The following is a 16,581-nucleotide window of genomic DNA, read 5'->3' on the forward strand; positions in this document are numbered from 1 at the left end:
TTTGGCCATGTGACTAGCACTGACCTCCAGTATTGCCTTTACTAGAGGGTTGAACATAGCATACAGACAGCAATAAAAAACTCAAAAAGAAAAATAGAGATTTAGGATATTGAATCTCTTAAAGTAGCAAAGGTTCTTAGTAAAATCTTCAGTTGAGTCGAAGGAATAATTGTTTTCAGACAACTGAGCTTCTGCAAAAATTGGCAAGTTTGCACAGCATACATGATGATTATGGCACAGAGCTACCAGTGTACAGGCACCACACTCTAAAGACTGATACGGGGTCCTGTTACGGTCATATCCTTGGAAGCCACCATCATTGCCAACTCCATGGCAAACTTAGGGGTCTATGGAGATCCTTTGGGCCATTTGATGTCCACTGATTATATAACTCTTGCATATGTCTCAGAGTTATATTGTCCCCAGTGGCTGGCTATGTATGTAGTGGTGCCGCCTACAGCAGTGTGGAGCCAAAACAAAATCCACATAGACCCAGGCCAGAGACTTTGTATGTCCCAATTGTCAGTTAGCTGCACCTCCTGATGACTTTAAGTTTTTTTCAGTTTAGGTCTGCTTAAGAAGGTTATTAGTCAGATGAGTGTTCCAGGCCCTGCTTAGGCCTAACCAGCATCTGGACTTATCATCTTACTGATTACACCTCTGGGTCCCTGCAATGTTAAAAAGTTTTGGCTGTGCATATACTTGATTATCATTGTATTCCCCCCTTCTTTGTGGGTTGCTTCCCCCACCTCTTAGATTGTAAGCTCTTCTGGGCAGAGTCCTCTCCTCCTCTAGTGTCACTGTCTGTATCTCTCTGTCATTTGTAACCCCAAATTTAACAATGTGTGACACAAAATAAATCGGGCGTTAAAAAAGCGAAGTATTTTTTTTTATATTTTACGAACACATGAAATTTCTACCATAACGATATTAGCATTTTTTTAATATATCTTCATTATGTTTAAGAATTTAGTCACTGACCTCAGAATAGCACTAGCCTATTCCTAACATTTACTCTGTCAATGTAATATTGTGGCTTATGTTCAAACACTGACATGGATAAAAAAGAAATAAAACAAAGATCTGATTGAAATGTAAAGAAACAGAACAGCTGTTTAACAATAAATTGAGGAGGACTTTTTATACTATCCCTGATCAAATGTCGAGACACCTTTTTATTTTTTAATAAAATGCTGCCCGCAGGCTGGTACCAGTGTGATTAAATGCTTAATGGAAATGAAACACAATATTTGCCCTCGAGGATGTATGCTTTAGAGGTAATATTTTCCATTTTCTGAATGCATACAGCGTGTGTTGCGGAGTCAGATTTAAAATTATTTATAGTACCCCTTTGAGCAGATAAATAAAATGTGCAGGTGGTTTAGTTAACGGCAGGAATAAAAGGATGGATGTTTCTGTATTTGTCTATCTACAGTACGTAGGTCACCTCAAAAGCTTGTGTATTGAAAATGTGCTACCTCTAACAATGGGACTAATGACCAAGTGTAAAAGCAAGTAGCATTATTACACTAAAACTTTAATTGTAATTTCTTTTATTTTGGTGGTCATTGGAGAAGAGGCATCCTTATGTTGGTTAAAAATGGAGAAGGGAATTCCCTGCATTGTTATTCTGTGCTGAAGGGTGCGCTTACATTATTCTTTCATAGTACATCTTTCCTACATTGAGTGATCAGTGGAAGGGGTGTCCTAACGCTGGTGTTCAGTTGGGGCCCCCTTATCTTGATATACAGTCAGAAATAGACACTTCTACATTGTTGGTCAGTATAGACGTGCCTCCTTTTCAGACAGTGGTCAGCTCCAGGAATAAATGGTTTATTGCTATCATTGTGCCAAATAACTATTTGAGTTGGGATAAGAGAATACCAAGGATTTTCCAAAAGGCACCTGTCTTACCAGGAGCTGATAATCTGCTTTTTGCAAATGGCACTATAAGTACCTACTGTGAAATGTCAGCAATGTATATATATCCGCTTTAACACACTCACATGGAAATGAGGTTTTAATGGTTAAGAATTGTATAAATTTATGAAAATAAGGCTTAGAGGCTTTAGTTTTGATGTCGGGGCTTCAATGACTTTAGTTTAGTTTCACATTAGATTTGGGAACTTTAAGGTTCTTTTTTTCCCACCCAATTTTTGTAGTAGGTTTCTTTTTAGCAGATACAATGGGCCTGATTTATTACAACTCTCTGAGCCTGGGGAGGATACACTTTTATCAGTGAAGCTGGATGATCCAGCAAACCTGGAACTGATTTCTTCAAAGTCATTTGCCATTTGCTAGCAACGTTTTGAATCCTGGACCAGATCCTTTTCAGGTTTGCTGGATCGCCCAGCTTCCCCGATGAATATCCTCTCCATCCATGGAGAGCTTTCATAAATCAGCCCTAATGTCTAACCAACGTATCAAAATAAAACTTGTTTTTCCCTTTAATACACAGAATGAAAAACAACCACAGATACAACTTTTATAAAAAGACATCATATCTCCATTTTTAAAGTGCTGACATTTTTAATTTTTTGGTTAACCTATTACTGAAAGCTGTTTAAGTGCTTTCAGTTTTAATATTTAATTGTAACTAAAAAATAGAAAGGTTGGAAAGTACTTTCATGATAAAATTATAAACATCTATCTTAGAATCCAGCTGGATAACACTGACCCCGTACTACTGTGTTTTATGAAGACAGAATGTTCTTTTTTTAATTTGGCCTGTCTGGTAGTTCTTATTGTTAGGGTATCTGTTGACTGCCATGAGTTGCTGTGGGCTGTTAAGATGTGTTTTAATAAATCAGTCACCTTTGCACTGAAAGTTTGCTGAATCTAAGTACTAATGTAAAGGTGTTTGAGTATTACTCTCCCACAAGCAATAATTTTCAAGTTTAGTTTGTTGACAAAAGGTACTGGAATGAACTGGCATTGCAATACCTAGAGTATTGCAGAGTAATACCTAGACAAATGTGCAAAACAGGTTGTGTTCCATGTATTAATTCCACAGGTTTAGTTTTGTACAAAGGTTGTAATTATAAATTGTGAGTGCAAATTACTGTATTTGACTATTAGGTTAATCCAAAGGCTTCACCTCTGACCCAGACGAAGCCTTCCAACTTATAAGTATGCTGGAGCTCTGAGTTAGGGACAATTATTACTTCTTTCACTTATGTCTAAGGCTAAGATGCACACGGCTTAATGCAATTATCTCAAAACTTTGGTCAGTTTGCCCAAATAATATCACCCTCTTAATGTCAAGCTTTTTATAACCACAGATTTTGATTAAAATATAACTCCAATAGTCCAAATCTTTTGCATTAGAACTCTACCACTGGTTTGGCAAAATAATAGCCAAAATATCACCATCTTAAATGTTATCCAGACCTCTGTAGTGAAACCATCGGCTTTTTATCTTATAAAGTTTGATTCCTGGATCAATAGCAGGACAACCCATCTGTTGGTACAGAGAAGCCTCATGCCATCACCTACATTCATGGAATCCCTCCTAGATGGTCTTAGACAGTTGCTATTATTTTCCTTCGATCCTGCTATCACTGAAATGTCCTAATATTCTTTGTATAATTCATAAACTGGAACAACACAAAAAGCATGATCACACTATTACTATTTAATAATTAGTATTTAGGCTTTTTATTTCTCCTTTGTACATTTACAGAATTTGGCTCATGGTGAAACAAAAAAAATTCCTGATGTTGTAATTTATATTCCACGTGCTATGGTATTTCCTCATTTGTCATGTTGGCTCTCATGCAAAATGTTGCTTTGTTTTTTTAAAGTCTTTCAGCTCTTGTCCCATGACAACGTCATATAGATAACATTTGTGTTAATTTGTGTTCTAATCTGCACTGTTTGTTTCTTCTGTTGGCCTTGACACTCATCTAAAGATCCTTTATACCAGTGGTCGCCAACCTTTTGGACCTCACTAACCACTAAATTTATGGACACCGGGCCGCGCATGCGCGGGGGGGCGTGTGTCACCCAAAGGGGAAAAAAATACCCCCATAGTGACGCCATGATGCCAGAACCGGCCAACTTTCTCATCGCAGGCTCAGATCTGAGATCTGTCCAGAGACACAACCCGCCAATAATTCTTTACACACTGGTATATCAAAATCTGTTTCCACTACTTTCTCAGAAACTACCTTTGTCACCTAAAATATAAATCTTGGATTAAGGTTCCTAAAATCTCAGACTGAGTGGACGCCATGGGATGCATAGGCTGCCAGCTACTTTGGAGCCTGTGTTAAGGGGATTTAAACTTTTGCTGATGGTATCAGTTTGATAACAGTTTGAGAAGCTTGTGATATTATTTAGAATGTGACACTTGAACTCCCTTTGATCTGTAATTGACTAGCTTTAAGCTGTTTTTTTGTTGTCATCAACTTTTTTGGAGATGCTAAACCCACTTAGAGATCAAAAGCCCATGGACAAGACTCCATGAGTAAAGCTTTGACAACAACAGTTTGTTGATTCTGTTTTCTCCAACAAGACCATAGTACGGGTATAACTGTCTCACAACAGAATTCTCCAAGTAATTGTTATTTAATTGTAATTGTTAATTGTAATTGTTATTAGTTCAACCCATCAGTTATTTTGAATGCTGCTGGTAATATCTTCATAGTTGAGTTATTTAATGAAAGCATCATCTAAAGCAGCGTACACATGTTCAATTTTTGACAAAAGATTGACAGGTGAATGAAGAAGTGTTGTACACACAGAGCAGTTCTGTTTTATGGAGAGAAGAGAGAAAAGAACGAGCAAACACCCCACTGTGCTCTTCTTAATTGACAATTGTCAGGACAGATTCATGAACATTGTCGGGCAACCACTGTATGGGTCAGATTCTCACCTGAAAAAATTCAGATTGTTTGCATCAGGCAAGAATCATCTGACGTGTACATAGCTTAATTCAAATTGCTAGGAATTACACCACATTGATTTATCAGTTTTTAGTTGATCTTTAGTTTAGTTGATCTGCATCAGTCCTAGAAGCATTTCCTACATGTTTTCCAACAGTAAATGGTTCAATATCGGCACAATTTTCAGCAATCAGTCTAGCAAACATCTTCGATATTGGTGTACAAATTATTTCAACTTTGTGATCACAATAATTTTTAACCTTCATGGCAATATTCACCAGCTAAAGTGAATACAGTTGGAATGTCTCTAAGCGAACACAAAGCTCCTGTGTTTTCTAGTTTTGCGGCTGCCCAGATCCCCTCTATAAATAAAGTATATTATGCATGGAATCATTAGTTGTCTCATCAGTATTGTTAAAGCCATAATATGTGTGAATGAAGTAATTAAAACCCAACAGCCAGTTTAAGTTTAGTAGTTATCACACCCTTGGCAGATCACACCAGCACTGCAGGGGATTGGACATACAGCAGTCCAGGAAATGGGTGTCCTCCCTCTACAAGTAGCAGCATGTCAAAGACCCACTGGGTTTCCTTTCACCATTTCACCCTTTACCATAGTGTGGATTTAACTGCCATGGGAATCTGCCAGTTCCCATAAGCACATATTGTGTGCAAATATTTGTCATCATCATATGAAAGTCCGTCAAGCATAAAAATAGAAGTACTCTGTTGTGTCCTTTTGTAACTCTTGATTACAGTTTATTTATACTGACAATCTTTTCTAGATAAGAACAATTATTATTAGTTCATCCAATACACGATCGGTCCTTTCCAATAGGTGCATATTGGGTTCTTTCCAAGCAATGCACTTCTTGAAACCATCTGGTAACGATCGAGGTTAAATGGGTTTCCTAATAGAACACAAAGGCAAGCTTCACATTACTGTACCAGAGCTAAAAACGTAAAAAATATCCATTAAAGTGGGTATAAATTGTTCTGTTTTCTAATGAGATTGGGGAAAGGGACTGTCAGTGCATATGTGCCACAATAATCTATCAGCCAAGTTAGGGGCAGACATATATTCCATCATGTGATGTTTCTGTTATACATATAACCTGGTTTGCCCAGCCTTATTTCTATTCACATACAGTAGATCTTAAAATATATTGTTATGCATGAATATATTTTAGTGTTTGTTGAACCAACTTTAAAGCCTAACTACAGTCAAAACTTAATTTTATTTTATGCAAGGGTATTCAACCGTGAATGTTGGCGAGTAGAACATGATCATACCTCATTGAGATATGTTGCTGCGTCTTCCAGAAATATTTGCAAAGGAATGTACCTGAGATGTATATTTTTATTTAACTATATTAGAAACATGATTTAATTGGTACCCATTTTTTAAGGAAATGTGTGTATTGTTAGGCTGTGGATTGCTACACATACATGGACCTTTGTTAGTCATTGTGTGGTTTTGGGTTTGTTGGAGTAGTTATTTACAGCAATGCTTGGATGATGAATTTAAATATTAAGCTGATATGTGCATCTAATATAGATGAGAGCAGGAATTTCTAGTTAGTGGAATAGAACAATAATTCTGAACCTATTTATATAGCATTTTATAAACTATCCAACACAAACACTGCAGTGTTACACAAATTCTGTTATTGTTACTGATTTATATTGCAATCTTCTATGCATGTCTAACCCATAAGCTCACAGGCGCCAGGATGCTTTATGAACATTGTCACTTGATCTGCTGAATAGAAAAAATATGGCAGTCAGGAGTACTTATCTGAACTTGGGTTCACCATAGCTTGGTCTTTTTTCTGCACTTACACCAGGTCTGCTTTATACATAAGACTCTGACCCTCAATAAACACAATAAACCATTACTGCAGGCCAATCTCCTGTTCAAATGATAATGGGTTCCTAGGAAGAATGATTTTCTTTCTCACAGATCGACCGATTCCCACATTTCTGAGGTGTGAAAGTGTCATCACTGAACTGTCAGAGAAAGTAACATCAGAAAAAGAGAAATAAACTATGGCTCCACAACGTGGCCTTGGTGACTCATCCGTCTGATTGCACTCACTTTGTACCATTAGACGCACTGAACTTACGTGTGAACTAGAAAAGGATGGATCTCTAAGATGAAAGGCAGCTCCTTTATTTTGTTCTTTTTCAAATAATAAATATTGGGTTGTCTGTTTTTTTTTAACACATTTCAGGTTTCATTAATAGGTGTAAACGTAATAAAAACCTCTTTCAAATTACACATTTTTTCTGTTTTCAGTAACTGTAAATTTTCAGTAGGATAAAACATTTACTGCATAGCTAAAGCTCAAAAAATTGTATAACTCAGCACATTCACATTTTTTCATTTTTTATCCCATAATTTATGCTGCAAGTACAGAAAAGTGTTTGTTCTCCAAACTTTTTGTCCCTGATTTACTAAAGCTCTCCAAGGTTGGAGAGGATACACTTTCTTCAGTGAAGCTGGGTGATCTAAAAAACCTGGCATGGATTTCCTAAAATCATTTGTTAGCAAATGTTTTGAATCCTGGACCGGATCCATCCAGGTCTGCTGGATCACCCAGCTTCACTCATCAAAGTGTATTCTCTCCAGCCTTGGAGAACTTTAATAAATCAGGGCCTTTGTTTTGAGCTAGGTAGCCAGGTACAACAGGGAGAGCAGAATTGCCCAGTAATAGATGGTTTCCTTTAATCTTCAGGAGAACCGTTCAGGAATAGTTTAAATAGAAGCACACAGTGGCACCGTACCTAGATTTAGCAGCCCCACAATCTGCCTACCCACAGGAACTCCCCGCGGACCTAACTTCTTTCCCCCTGTAGGGATCCTTGTTACAGCTACCACCTGGTACCACTACTACCACTAACTGGGAAACCTTCTCCTCCCCTCATCCACTTAAACCTTTCACATCCCCAGCAGCCCTTGGACGTATCCTTCATCATTTTCATCCCATCATCCCTTAAAGAAGCTTCACAGCGAAATGCGTCAGGACGAGAGATCACTACCTTTGCGTTATTTGCTGAACTTTCACCCTGACCAAGTTTTATACATCCGCTGAACTCTGTCTATCTTTTGTCTTGACACACCTTATGTATCAGCTGAGCTTTATCTTTGCTTTTCTGCACTTAATGAAATATAAAACAAAACTTTGTTTTCCATTCTTCCCAACTTTAGTGGGGATTGAAACTAGATGCACATGTACATTTTGCTTTGGTTATTACAGGGATGGAAGTTTAATGGGTCGTTGAACTATACAACCAAGGGGAACCCTACACAATGATTTACATGGTAACAACTTAAAGTCATAAATTCCTCCTTTAGCCCTCTAAATTTGTATTCCTATCAAATTAAACCTGACCCTGACCAGTTCTTAACTGTGCATCTGTATAGAGTGAAGATCTGTCATATGTTCAGTAATAATTATGTTGTAGTTGGATGCCCAGGGATTTTCTTCATAAGGAGCAACTAGTGCCCTTTGAACTCTGTAATTCTAAACATGTGGTATCAACCCTACTGACTTTGTTTTTGATCATTTGAAAATAATTCATCTCTTTCCTCTTCCCCCTCTTCATAATCCCAATATGTAAACAGGAAGTTATCAAGTCACAAGATTTTGACAAAATTGCCAGACATTTGTATGCACTAATCAAACAGATAAACATTATATAATAAAATGTAGCTTTGTGTTAGATTATGTGTTAGTGTTTTTTACTGTATACTAAGTGTTAATGTTTTGTGTATAGTTCTGTATATATAAATGCATATAAGAGTACCAGCCATATTTCTCCTGAAAAAAATCTACATTTGTTTGGATAGACTAAAAATAAGCAAAGCATTTAAGTAAATAAGTGAAACAAACATAAAACAGAACTGTAAATAGCAGTCTGGTAAGGAATAGATGTTTAGTGTGTTGGTACTGTAGTGGCTAAATATGATTCAAGCCATTGGTGTATTAATAATGTAAACACTATAGGAGTTTGTAATGCATAACCTTAAAAAAATGTCTTCTCTTGGTCTTACAATATATGTATATTGAGAAGGAATTTCAAGCTTTCTTTAATATTTCATTTTTTTTCCTACAGAAGAGAAATCTTAAACTGGCATTTCAAGCTGCTGAAAGTATAGGAATAAAAGCAAGTCTGGTGGGTATAATATTTTCTTTGACACAAATTGCATATTTTGCAGTTTATGGAATATTATATATAGGACAAAATGTTGTAGCTTTTAGCTAAAGTTCAAAGTTGTGCTCCACCAGTGACTTAAATGTGATCCAATTTATTTTTGGACAATACAACTTGGACTTAGCACATTTTTTTGCTAGTTTTACAAGAAAAATACATACATACTTTAAAACTGAATATTTTTTAATACAGTATTTTTGAATTTTCACTTAAACCCGCTGTGCGGAGAGAAATATAGAGGCTTCCATTGTTAAATTACAAGCCATTAGTGTATTGACCTGGATGGAGATCTGGAGTTCTGAGTCATTGAGGGCCAGTAACTGAGAAGTTTTAAAACCCATGCACACTCAGAATAAGGTCAACAGCCCCCCCCCCCCCCTTTGTTGCTCATACGGGTTAGAAAAGCCCCAAATGCACACTTGTATACAGTTTACTGAAATAATCTACATATTGGTGATGATCATGGTACATATTGGTAGTGATCAATTTAAGAGACAACCAAGCAGCAGGATGCATACTTTATCAAAAATCCTTGGTACAAGCTAATGGAACTTACCTTTATAATGGACCTTTAAACCTATTAACAAATTATGGGATGTGATCTTTATTTTCTACAAAAAAAACTGACTGATTCTGTCACCAATTTTTCTGGAATCGCCTGTCTTTCTTATCTCTCTTTTCCCTGGCTTTGTCTCAACCTCCAAAAAGTTATTTTTTCCCACAGACATGAGACAAATCAAACCTAGACACTGGAAATCCTCTTCCTCTTTAAATGGGTTGAGGAGCTTAAATCACATGATGCTCATGGGAAATCTATTGGTCACAGATAAAAAAAGAATTAAATACTCGAAAGTTTGGATCTTGTACAGGGACCTTGTTGACGTTGAAACTTACTTTTCTAACCACCCCTAGTCTAGACTTTAAAAAAGTCTTGATTTAAGTCATTCCTATATACCTATTTTAGTTATGTGTTGTGTTACAGATCAAGTGTCTCATAACTCCTCTAGTTTCCCCTGATCCCCCTCTTTTATTATTATTATTATTATTATTATTATTAATAAACAGGATTTATATAGCGCCAACATATTACGCAGCGCTGTACATTACCAATGTATTTGACCATTTTTCTTTGGATTGTCTACACTTTATGAAAAAAAGTTATTGTGCAGCATAAAAATAACTGAAAAAGACGTGTATTATCACCTGGAAATATTTGCCTTTTCCCCACACTACAATACTGACTTTATGAATATCGCTCAGTCCTCCTTAAGGGACCTCTCCTAATCATTCCAAAAGGTTCCCCAAAGGGCCCCTATCACCCTGGTAGGTGACATATGTGCATATGTCTCGCTCTACCTCATATGTCCATCTTCTCTTGCTTTTCCCACCACAATATACCCTTAACTTTTTTTTAAAACATCCACCATGCGTTAAATACCTTTTATTGTGTTTGGCACCACATTACATACTTCAGTAGACATTAATATGTGAATGATCGGTTTACGTAACTAACATTAATCCCTTGTATTACATTTTTTTTTAATACCTATGCATGATTTCATATATTATTTGCTTGTAACTTAGTATGGCCAAATCATTTTCGGGAAAGTTTTATAAAACTTGTAAGATAATTGCAGTCCCTGAACATAGTATTGCCCACATTTTTTGTAATAATGTATTATAGTTTTTCTATAAATCAAGGTAAATTATAGACAGGAAATATAATTTTTTAAAGCCCTGATAAAGTTTTGGGGCTATTTATAAAATAGGGAATAAATAGAGCCCTTTACGTGTAAAAAAAAAAAAAAAACAGCGGTACTGTTATAGTTCTGTACATAAGTTTTAGTGTAGCCATGCAACAAGTTTGGAAATTGGAGCAGTACCTTGTGAAAAGAATTTTCATACTTTCACCCAACCTTACTCTAAAAACTAGGGTATTCTCATGATCTAGATCAGTGATATAGATTTGTTTTGAAGGTGAACTCTGACCATTGACCAAGGTGACCACTGATCATTTTTTACACGTGTGTCAGAAAACAACCCATCCTCTGACAATCAGCAATTTTTGCAGGAGGTAGTTGCTTAGTGTTGCTTTCATGTTTTAACGTCCTTATTTTTTGTATGCTTACAGGACCTGAATGAATTGATGTTCACCGACCGTCCAGACTGGCAGAGTGTGATGCACTACGTGTCTCAGATCTACAAATATTTTGAGACTTAAAAGATTAATTGTGAAAGAGTGATCACTACAATGGAAGCACACATTCACTTTATCCTCCAGGTATTAGCCAGTCTACACAAATTGTCCGTTAACTAGACCTGGAACTTTCCTGTGCACTGTTCTTACTTGTTAGTGGCATGTGCCACAATAACTCATGCAGCATCCCAGTCTCCATGCCCGTGACATGGGTTTTGTAATGCTACTGTCCATATCCCCTCCCCATATTAGAATGTGCCATATATAATCCAGTACTGCCACAGAAAATCCAAAATAATGTGCATTAACTGACCCCGGTGTCAACAGAACTACGTTATTATCCATTTTTCATCTACTTCATAGAACTTTTCCAAACAAAGCCATAAACAGTCATTAACAAAAGATCTTTTTCTGCTGGTCACAGAAAACTTTTTATCACCTTTCTATAAAGTGTAACTATTGTCATTTTAACTTTACTAATAATTTTGCTAAAATTGTACAAGGTTTGTGGACTCAGGAGATGAGATGCCTGTTATCAGAATGCTGACCGTAGATTTTTGAAATTTTTTTTGTACTGCTCTGTCCACTGAGCAGATCATCCCACAAGGGTGCTAATGAGTTGAAAGCTGCACTTCCGGGGCATCAGATGCATCCTGCATGAGACATACTCGCCTCTCCAGGCTGTACAGAAAACTCACCCAATCAAGAGTTTACTCACATATTAACGTCTTCACTGCCAGCAGCTCGTGGCAACAGGAACAACTAAACGTTCGGAATGGAGCTTGTTCTTGTGATTAATATATGCAATGACCATAAAGCCAAGAAAGTCACTGTAAAGCCAGGGGACTGTGATTGCATTAAATGGGAGCTTCTAGCCCCCTATATGTTCTCTGCATTGCGGCATCTCACATTGTTCCAGATTGGGTATATTGTAACAAATGATGTGTGGCTAGACTTTTAAAATAAAATAAAACTAATAACAAAATGTTGAAATATCTCATTCTTGTTTTTGAGCTACTTACATGAACAAGTATGCATTTACAATATAATCAGCAATGCCAGGTCTGGTTTTTCTAATTTAGAGACCAGTAAACTGTGAAAAAACAGAATCCTGCACAATGGGTCCATGTGCGATATGAGCCTAGAATTTATGTAGGAGGGATTAGCACTGCTCATCTATTCCTATTTGCATTTCTTTTTTCATATCAGTTGATTAATGTACAGTGCTGCCTAATATGTTGGCGCTATATAAATCCTGTTTAATAATAGTAACATAAATGACAGGTTCTGTATTTCATTGTGCATTCTTTTTGACAGTTCGGTGTGGCAAGTAAAGCACCTATCTGGTATCATACTAAGGGCAGAAAAACATCTTGTATATTATTAGAAGAATTGGGCATTTCCTGCACATATCAGATTAGGCATCCTCAGGGAGCCTAGCACCATGCCCTTCTCTGTTCACTTCCTCACTGTGGCTCCTTCTCATCTGCTTAGCCTAAAATGGTAGCCAACGTAAAAAAGTTTAAAAGTAGTTTAAAGTGGACCAATTCTGTTACAATTGATGCCGCCACCTTTAAAACTGCCATTCCTCAACTCAGCCTTGGGCACTAGTATGTGCACTGATGTAGCTGAAATTATGACTTTAAGATTTAGGCAATGGAAGCCTGTAGTGCTGGAAATGATCTGTGTCTGTGCTTAAAGGTTATACCCTCCTGCCAATCTCCATATAAAACTGTATATTACACACATTTCAACATTTACTTGCAGTTACTCTGTATAACGCAGCTTTCATTGTTTCACAGGTTTGTTAGTGCTGGGACTTTAGTGGGACCTTATATGTCGGTTTCATTACCTGCCTCCATTAAACGTGGTTAACCAAGAACAGCAAGAACAATCACTGTGTATTATATTATCACTTTCGGTAAAACACAAAAATGAAATTTTTTTCAGGAGTTTTATATACATACAAACAAATTACAGACCTAAAGAGTTGCTTTAAAAAACAATATGGACAAGGAACTAACAATTTGTCTGGGCCTACCTTAAAAAATTACTTTAGTAATCAGAAACTTAGCAACCAGCAACTGTGTAGACAATAAATTCCTTGATGAGGAGTATAAATTGTATGTAATGTAAAGTGCTTTGTTATGTACAACACAATGTACAAAGTCCAGGAGTCAGCTGTATGTGTCATGGCGCCTCTTATAATGCTGGTTAGTGGGAGAAAAAGATGGCTGGTGTCTCTGGTCAGCAGGAGTTAAAAAATGTTGATCAAAAGGAGGTAAACTGTTTAGTGTTAGGGGGAGGAAAAATGGCCTATGAAAGTAAGAGAGAGGAAAATGCGCTACTCTTATTGCCTAGTCAGTGTATTGTTTGCCTACCCCAGAGGTAATATATCAAAAACAGGAAAACAGAGAGAAAGGGTTTTTTGTGGATATACTTCAAAATATATTTAATGTAAATACTTATGTTCCATATGGAAAGGTAGTACAATAATATACAATGATAGTTGCAAAAACACAGATAGTAAAATGCCAGGTTTATTATACACAGGCCGCCTGACTGGATATTATTTGTGGGAATGATAACTGTCCACCATTCTGAGAAATTCCCTGAAAAAGCCCAGTGGGCAAATTGCATTGGAATTGAGACAATTATCATTCCCTCAATTAATATCCAGTTAGGTGGCCTGTGTATAATAAACCTGGCATTTTTCTTTCTGTGTGTTTTTGCTATTATTGTAAAATATTGTACTATCTTTTCATACGGAACATAAGTATTTATATTAAACATATTTTTTATAGCCACAAAAAACCTCCTCCTTTCTCTCTGTTTTCCTGTAAATCCTGATAGTAGTAATTTACAGGAAAAATACCTGGTATTGGTGATCAATAAAAGTAATAATGTCCAATGTTGGTGGTCAGTGGAAGAAATGAAGGGCTTGACAGCCAAGAATGTCTGGTGTTAGTGGTTCAACAAAAATGTTGATGAACATAGGGGAAAAAATCCCAGTTTTGGTGGTCATAGAGAAGAAAAAATGCCTGGCACACTGGTTAAAGTGGGGGAAAGGTATCCAGAATCATAAAGGGGGGCACTGGTGCGGTGTGGATGGAGAGACATTGGTGCAATGTGGGTCCACAAGATGTTTAGTGGAAAACATTTGTGTATAGTAGATTATTTACCTGTCCAAGCTCTAAATCATTTACTCCTATACACAAATCAATAAACCTTAGGTAATACCAAGTTTTAGGTAGAGCTTTAAAAAGTAGTTTAAAAAGTAGTTTAACGCTCTCCAACAATATATATATATATATATATATATCCTTTACCATAATTCAAAAAAAACACACAACCTCTAAATAGTCCCTGTGGAATAATAGCTAAAGTTGTTTTCCCACTAAGAGCTTTTAATGAGGTAGCACATGAATGCACAATGTGAAATCTACAAGCCAGTGTTAGCTCCTGAGGGTCAGCTTAGGTTACCCTAGCTACTTCTTGGTATTTCCCCTGAGAAAAACATTGAAGGTCCACACATTTAGCCATCACCCTAACTCAATAGGCAGTTTAAACCAGTATGGAAAAAATATGGAGGCCCCCTCTACTGACCTCTCCTGTAAATGCCATATCTTTCATTAAATGCTGGAACTTATGGCCTGATTTATTAAAGTTCTCCAAGGCTGTAGAAGACGTACTTTCATCAGTGAAGCTGGATGATCCAGCAAACCTGGAATAGATTTGCCAGCAAATGTTTTGAATCCTGGACCAGATCCGTTCTGTGTTTACTGCCTCACCCAGATTCACTGATGAAAGTGTATCCTCTCCAGCCTTGGAGAGCTTTATTAATCAAGCTCTTTGAATAGATATGGAAAATGACGATCCATTTATTAGAAAATCCCATAATGCATTTTTATTTCAACCAATGCATCTTTCTTAACTTGAATTAAAGTGTATGTAAACCCAAATCCTGTTGGGTAGCCTATCAAACGGCTCTGTGGCCAAACTAAGGAGTTTTTCTGTGTTTCTAAGAAGTTTCCTAGTAAAGTCTTAGAGCTGTCAGTTTGCAACAGAAAGTGTGATTACTGGCAGAATTTTCAGGTAAGAAACTTTGCAACAGGTTCACTACTTCTTTGTTCAAGGAAAATGAATTACAGTGATGCCTGATGTCAAACATACAGAAAAGTAGATTGAGGATTATTTATTTATATACTTATATACTGGGTAGGCAACACAAATCTCATGTATGTATTCAGCTGTTTTTCTGGAGTTCCATTAAAACACAGGTAAGTATGATTCTGTGATTGAGGACAAAGCTATGAACCCAGGCCTTCATAGCCAGAGAATTTCAGTATCTTCCATTTTCATGATCTACGGATACTTCAGAACGTTTCTCCTCTTAACAAAAGCCAGTTTGTAAATTTAGTTGAGTGTCATTGGAAGGAAAATAACTGACCAATTAGTAGAACACATTGCTGTTATTGTTGTAATGCTGTAGAATGGATGCCTGAAGGGCAGAGCCTATTGTGAAGACCGGTAAAAATTTTAAAGGTTTCCCAGATAAATAAAAGCTGTAAAAATATTTACTGGTTTATATCAAAGGCCCACTATGTACCGTTATTGTGTAAATATTTTTGCAGCTTGTGCCACAAATATTTTCTTTTCTTTTATTGAGTATTTTGCTTATTGTAGCTTTCTGTATGGTTCAGCACTAGATACTGAGAAAATCAATCAGAAATGCAATGAGAAGGAGTCTGCTTGTAAATGTAGATTTGCGCAGCCACATAATGTGAGTGCCTTAAATATCTAAAATTACGATTATTTGGGATATATTTATATTTCAGCTCCACAAAGGGAAGCAGAGTTGACTTAGTGGCAAGCCTATGCAGCATTAGGTCCCAGTTTCAAAACTCGGCCAGGACACTATCTGCATGAAGTTTTTATGTTCTCCCGTGTTTCTGTGGTTTTCCTCCCTCATCCCAAAAAAAATGCAGTTTGTTTGTCTTCCCCTCAAAAATTGTCTTTATGTTGTGATAATGACATATGACTATGAGAGGGACATTAGATTGTGAGCCCCTTTGATGCACAGTTAGTATTATGGCAATGGACTTTGTAAAGCGTTGTGTGATGTGTTGGCACTATAAATACAAATAAATAAGGATGTCAAAGGAATTAATTACTTTTCTACTGAAATGGCATCTCTACTTGCCTGCTATGACCATTATACCTGAATTTAGTCTCCACATTGGATTTTTTTATTAAGCAGAGACTATATGCCTGGGTGGA

General features: G+C 36.7%; 1 protein-coding gene across 1 annotated transcript in view; it reads left to right on the plus strand.

Moving 5' to 3' along the window:
* The window catches only part of SPECC1 (sperm antigen with calponin homology and coiled-coil domains 1), a gene marked incomplete in the record, with an annotated part of 170,581 nt that extends 158,293 nt beyond the window's left edge, over positions 1-12,288 (plus strand). Inside the window, 2 exon segments of the mRNA XM_072430895.1 lie at positions 9,006-9,065; positions 11,236-12,288. Of these exon segments, the coding sequence (XP_072286996.1) occupies positions 9,006-9,065; positions 11,236-11,325 (150 nt within the window).
* Between the last annotated feature and the right edge of the window lie 4,293 nt (positions 12,289-16,581).

The sequence above is a fragment of the Pyxicephalus adspersus genome, chromosome 1, assembly GCF_032062135.1.
Source record: "Pyxicephalus adspersus chromosome 1, UCB_Pads_2.0, whole genome shotgun sequence".
Lineage (NCBI taxonomy): Eukaryota > Metazoa > Chordata > Amphibia > Anura > Pyxicephalidae > Pyxicephalus > Pyxicephalus adspersus.